Source organism: Egretta garzetta, unplaced genomic scaffold (genome assembly GCF_000687185.1).
Source record: "Egretta garzetta isolate BGI_Z169 unplaced genomic scaffold, ASM68718v1 scaffold32, whole genome shotgun sequence".
NCBI lineage: Eukaryota > Metazoa > Chordata > Aves > Pelecaniformes > Ardeidae > Egretta > Egretta garzetta.
This window is the reverse complement of record NW_009259035.1, coordinates 3808061-3814803: the sequence shown is the minus strand read 5'-3', so window position 1 is coordinate 3814803 and position 6743 is coordinate 3808061. Positions and strand designations below refer to the sequence as shown.

The 6743-nt window shown below is 40.1% G+C and overlaps 1 protein-coding gene across 1 annotated transcript in view; it reads right to left on the bottom strand.

The window, feature by feature from the left end:
• Window positions 1-6743, bottom strand: part of GRID2 (glutamate ionotropic receptor delta type subunit 2) — a 746969-nt gene that overhangs the window by 128877 nt on the left and 611349 nt on the right. Inside the window, 1 exon segment of the mRNA XM_009634848.1 lies at window positions 1588-1900. Within this exon segment, the coding sequence (XP_009633143.1) occupies window positions 1588-1900 (313 nt within the window).

Below are 6743 nucleotides of genomic sequence, written 5' to 3'. Positions count from 1 at the left end.
AGCAGGAACCAAGTGAACATTTTGTATTATTCTAGTAGATTCTAAAGAGTTGTGCTGAAAATCCACTTGGTAGGGTGGCAAGATCTCTCTCTCTGTAAATAAATGCCTCTCACCTTCCAAGTTCTGTGATTAAATAAACCTATGTAAAATTATTCACATTCATGAAGTAAATAAACTAATTCACAAGTTTTAACCTAACAAGCAGACAGATGTAATGAGTCTAGTTCTGTAACAGACCAACTGCTCTCTCACAGTTGGGTTCCCTAAATAGTTACACTCGGAATATTTTGGACAGAAATAAAACTTTATAAATCCACCCACATACATTCAAATAACTTTTGTAGCTCTCAGCTGGCTCTGAAGTCTTTTGTTTGCTCTAAAAAAAAAATCCACAACAAACATGAAATAATCTCTTCAGCTTTCCTCAGCTGGCCATCATTGCTCAATGCAAATGATAATTTAAAAAGTATAATGTCTCTAGGCCGATGTGTTTAAAATCATACCTCTTGTGGAAATTCTCAACTTCAGCTTTTCTTCTTTTTTTGGATGGTGGTGTTAATTTAGCTTTTTTCCCTTCTAGGAGTTTCGTACTTGATTTTCACGCATACCTTTAGCTTTTATGGATGTCATCTGATTGTTTCTAACAGGGAATAATGTAATTTCTAAATTATGTGTTGCCAGTGTTACATAAATACCATGTTTTTACCTACAGTGTGCCATCCAAATTCATGTTAAAATCCAAAAAAACTATCTAGGAGTTTTAAGCCTCCAGTGGCAATGGCTGTTTGCAAAGCAGATCCTCTATGCAATTACAAATAGGTGTGCCTGCAGCACCAGTAGTGACTGACGAACAATTACCTGGATATGCCAGAAGGTATTCATTCTGTTTTGTTGTCAAGTGCTCTTATCTAAATCTTCTCATATTAAGCTGTGTTTTCTTATTCCACTTTGCATTACAACCCCAATTTGTATACCAGAATTTTAAGTAGTATATACCAAGCCAAGTTCTGTAGTCCCTAACGCCTTTAGGATGCATGGTTAAAGCTCTGCTGGAAGTGGTAGATTGTGAAGGACTTGGGGCATAGCCTGTGCTACACCAGATGCTAAAGGGGATTGAGAAAGCATCCAGGAAAGCCAAAGAAGCTTGAGTCTAAACATTATATGGGAAAACTGAGATAAATCAGGAGAAGGAAAGAATATCAGATACAGTAAGACCATTTAGCACTGGTGAGGAGTCTAAACTTAGTTCAAAAGCCAAATCTCAGTGTCTTCTGTCTGACTGCGTAAGAACATAGTGCTCACATTAACTATGAATAATTCTCCAGCAGATTATGAAAAATACTTTTTTTCCCCCAAGAAAAATAATCTTTCTCTAATTAGACAACTACAAACCAAAACAAGCTAGCACTTCTCATAGCTCTCACACTGGGCAGCCAAACGTCTTAGAAACCTTATAGCGCAAGGCTTTCCAGTGCTCCCAGTCCCTCATGGACTGTGGGAGGGATGCAGGGAAGAGGAAGGTCTCTATAGAAACAGGGAGGATATATAGGTTTTCTCCTGGAGGCAGAGTTTCCCTCTGTCTCTTACCTTGCTGCACAAAGGATCCATACACAAACCACATGGAGTTGTAGAGGGTTGTGGAGGTCATGGATCCCATCTGAAGGCGCGGGGGGTTGAGCCAGTTCAAGAGGTAGACCAGTAGCCCAACCAACAGCACAGTGCCAGCTATGCATGCCCACAGGGAGAGGTCAAATGGTGCCAAGCAGGCAAACATGTCCACTGTCTTCTCTGCCTTTCGAAGCAGCACGCCCACTGAGTAGTCCATGTAACGTGTTGTGAAGTCCACCACGTTTTCCCTGTCAGGGGTGATGGTTAGCGCAGAGATCCCTATATCAGCTCTCTGAGGAAAGAGGGAGAGAGAACAACATGCATAAGTAGGAGCTACAGAAAAGATCTTCATTCCTCTGTGATTTATAGCAGCTAAATTTACGGAGAAGCAGATGCCAAGGCCAATGTCTTAAGCATCGTATATGTGAACACAGATATGTGACTAAGGCTTGAACAGAATAGATGTACCATGTGTCTTAGTTTCTGTAAGCAAACTGCACTTGGGCACATTAGCTCTCCCTGGAGAGGAATCAAAATACTTGGAACATAGATATTAGCTGGAGGAAATCTACTTCTGGTCATTTTTCTCAGCCTGGCTTACAGAAGCCATCATTGTCGTCGTGGCAAAAGGCAGACCTTGTGTATAACATTTCCAATCAGAGGAAATAAGTTGCCTGACAGCGACACGCAATAGCCAACATTTTTATAGGGTAGGATAGGATTGTTTTGATCACACGATGATCATGACAAAGGGCCACTGCATGATAAAGGGCATCTCATACATCCTGGGATTTTGGGGGTGCTTGAAATTCTGAAAAACATCGATTTGGGCTGCAGAGTCTGAAGTGCAGTAGAGCAGATATTCCATGCAGTTTCTTTACTATTTATTCCTCTATATCCTCCTGCTAAGCAATTTCTTTCTATGCCAACCTGTCCTGCAGCTACCTTGGACTTGCTTTGTGCCATTTACATTTTTTTGTAATTTAAAGAAGCCATTTCTGATGAAAAGAGGATGAATAACATTCCTTGATCTAATCACTGTATTTCACAGCATGCCTGGGTATTAGGTCTCCAGAGACACCAGGCACAACTACAGTGGGTGCTATTTTACTTTCACATGTGCAATTAGAACTGCAGTGAAAACAAGAAAGGGTATTTAAAGCAGACACATTAACACCATTTTAAAAAGCCCAGATATCAAACAAAAAGACTATAAATTCAAGATATTTTAATATGAAAAAGAATACTTAAAATACTTTAAGCTGCTACTAGTTTGATTTAATCCATTTCTGTTCTGCCTAAAGCAGCGTGTAGTCCTTTGGAGGGGGGTGAGGAGAGCACAAAGGCTTGAAAGCCTCAGTACTGTGTCAAATTTTATTAACTCTCTTGAATTTCTTTCTTCTTGTCCAAAGAAAGCAGAGATTACTAGCTCCTTAGAAATGTGATGGGAAATATTAAGTGGGAAGGTATGGCAGCTGAAACTGATTAGAATCAAATTTGCAAATCATCTGGGCTCTTTTAATACCATCTGCAAAACACTCTGCAGCCCATGGTACAAACATACTTTTAATCACAGTGCACTTAAGCCTTCAACTTAAATGATGTTACTTTAACTTTATATTAATTGTTCGCGGGCTTAAGAAAGTGGTGACGGATAGCTGGAGGCTAATGATTTGGGCAAAAGGGTGTTTGGAAATACTGATTTGCTTAAAAGCCATGAATTAGAGCTTCAGCTTTAATTTGTGGGTTAGATTCTCTAGTGTCTTAAGCGAAGCTGTGTTGATGTGCACAGCTGGAAGCATGGGTTCATGAATTCACTTCATACCCCTTCCTAACAACTTTTTGTGAGTGATGATTTAACATCCCTTTGCCCATAGGCAGCAGCAAACTCAGTCAGTAATCCAGGTCAAAATTTCATCAGAATTGTCCATGGAAACATTCAGATCATCTGAGTCTTTATCCTCTGATTATAAAACTTCTGGTCAACAAGTGACTCAAGTGATTCACAGTATCTGCTAACAGTTAAGTCCTAGCTCTAGTGAGCAAGTTGCAAAGAGGCATCATTTGAACTGTTTTCTAGAGCTGTGACTATAAATGTATTTTTAAATTAATTTACAAATTTAAAAGTCCAGTGCTCTATACCAACAGTTGTCAAACAGGAAAATACGGTTATATTTAATGAATAAGGGTTGGTTTGAGTTTTCTTTCCTGAATGCAGATCAAAAAGTGAAATAGAAATTCAGGGTTAAAGGAGGACACATGAAAACAAAAAGTCCTAGATTTAGCCCCTGCTGTTTATCCTTACCTGTGTTATTAATTATCAGCATGTTACCAAAATACTTCCCTACCGCACTAGATTATTGTAAGGTGCGAATTCAAGTTGTGTTTGTAAGATGTTTAAAGATTCTCCACTGAAAAGCAATATACATAAGTAAATATACTTTTACCAAATAATAGATTACTGTATGACTGAATGACTAATAGATTTTTTTCTTCTTCCCCCCCCCCTTTTTTTTTTTTTAGAGAGAGACATATTTCTCCGTGAAATACACTGAAGGACATTGCATGAAAAATCACAGTATGCGGTGTTTGTGAGAGTACTGCTTCTATTTTACATCTCTGGGGAGCAGTCTCTCCAAATTCCCCATCATTATGGTTCCACTCTGGTTATCAGCCAGTCATAACAGAGGAACAATGTTACCCTAGTGGAAATGTTGCATTTCCTTTGTCATACTGCAGCAGCAATCGTGATATTATTATATCTTGAGAACAAATGGTGGTAGTAAAGTAAGAAAACAGAAAGGAGAGAGGTAAGTCCTGACCTCTCAGTACTCCTGTGTTTAGCTGTTTAAAAAAAAAAATAAATTTGCACTGAAATACGACAACTCATATTCTTAACTTACTAAACTGACACATAAACATCAATTTACCAGAAAACTATATGTTTAGCACAAACCCAAGCTTAGGCTTAACTTAACACTTGATCTACTGATGGTAGACATTCTTAATTACATGTAGATTCTGTCAACTTGTATCAAAATTGAAAGATGAAAAAAATTAAATGCTTGTCATTAACGTGTCAAATTGGATCAGATAAGACATCAGTTTGAAGAAGTCAAGGTTCCCTTAGTGCTTCTGAGATAGAAAGGCAAATGCATGCAATTATGTCAATATTTAGATGTAAAGCTGACAATCTGAATTATAAACATGTAAAACTCTCCATGTGCTAAGTTTTCACAGTGCCAAAATCAACCAGCTATCAGCATCCTAGATGTCTGTTTAACACATTTCTGACAAATGAAACTGGGACTCCTGAAATGGACTGACTGAAAAAAACAGCAGAGGGCATTATTTTTCTTTACGTGACCTGCTTAGGAATTTATTTTCATTAAGAGCAATTCTCCTGAGGTCATTGTAGAGCAACATTACCAGAGTCAGAAAATCCAAAATAAATGACCAAATGGGTCGGATAGCGTTGTTGCTGGTGTCACAGAACCAGCTTGCTCATCAGCAAAGCCCAGAAATCCCTGAAATGCCCCTATGCTATTGCTTAAGCAAGAACATCTCACACTCATAGAAAGCAATCTTATGATGCTTCCTGCGGTTCATGATCAAGAACAGGGAAAAATAAATGAATCTACTTTAAATTGCTCCTGTGAGGCCTTTCATTTTATCCATTTTCAATGTTAAATCAAGTCTCAACAAATGCTGGAAGCAATAAACCAGAGTCCCACGTGTTGCGCAGTTATTAATATGAACATGCAAAAATTAATCACAGAGACATTTTTGCTCAAGTTAACACACATCCATCCAAATAATTCTCCCTTTACTCAGCTATTATTGTTTCCTCTCACTTTGTCCTCCCCATATGCTTTCTTCCTTCCTATGCTATTCCCCTTAGGAAGCTGCATTAAGAAAAGAGCCCTATAAGATGCTTCTACTTGGCTTGCAGTTTCTCTTATAAATGTTTAGGCATGTATTTAGTTTTCCTTTTCTGATGGACCTAAGTGGAATCAGGCAGTTTTTGCTATGCTATTTGCTTCCTCATGGCTCCCCACTTGAAAAAAAATCCTAGCAATAGAGGTAGCATGGTGAAATATGGGCAATAACAGTTGATGGATGTGAATATCACTGGGAAGTCCAGAGCCATGCTGGAAAGCCTACTGTCCTCACCCAGAAGTGGCATTAGCCACTTCTCTTGCCTGTCACGCAGGCCCATCCCTCTGGCAGTTTGGACTTGAGGGCAACTAAAGGAAGTGCTGTGAAAAGACACAGATAACTAACAGCAAGAGAAAGATTTGTGGTACAGCTCTGCTCCCCTGAGATGGTTTTAGTATCTCCACAGAAAGCTGCTGTTCTCTGAACTAATCATGTTTGTGAGCTGAAGCTCTGCGGGACGCACTGAAAGCCCTGGTCATTTGACAGGAGAGGGGCGAGAGCACCACGTGCTTCTCTCAAAGAGCATTCAATCTTCATAGAACTTCTGGTTCAGGCACTCAGCAAACAGAAGGCTTTCCACAGCATGGTTTCATTCAGTTTATTTTGACAAGAGAAGGTGTATGGAACAAGGGTGTACCTCACATACGTCACGACAATCAAAGGAGGGGAGGCTCGAATCGGTTTCCAAATTCAAATTAAAGACCAGTTGCTTTGATTTGCTGATTCCAGCTCCTGTTTTAGCAGCCAACAGGGACCTGGTTTTCAAAGCTGGAAAGAGCAAACTTGGCATAATCTCATGTCCGTGAGGCCAGCTGTGAACCTAGGGCATACACTTGGCACCGCAGGGCTTCTGTGCTCTGCTGCAACCCAGGCAGAGCTGCTGCAAATGGGAGCAGCCCGGGACTGCTCTTGCTGACAGCAGGACCTGCATCAGAGCCCGCTGCATGCTGAATCAGGTTAACGCAAACAGCATTAATGCCGATCCTGAACGCAGAAATTATGTGCTTGGTACAGCAACTGCCATTTCATATGGCACCGTCTTCTGTAGTGGCCACAGACAGCCTTCTCAATGAGATGCACTCGAAAAAAGACGGCGATTTTCCACTGCCCTTGAGTGGGACTCATCTTTTGCAGAAATACATTGTTCCCAACCCATTTCTGGCTCACGCACTACCAGGGAAAGCGCACTCCCACCG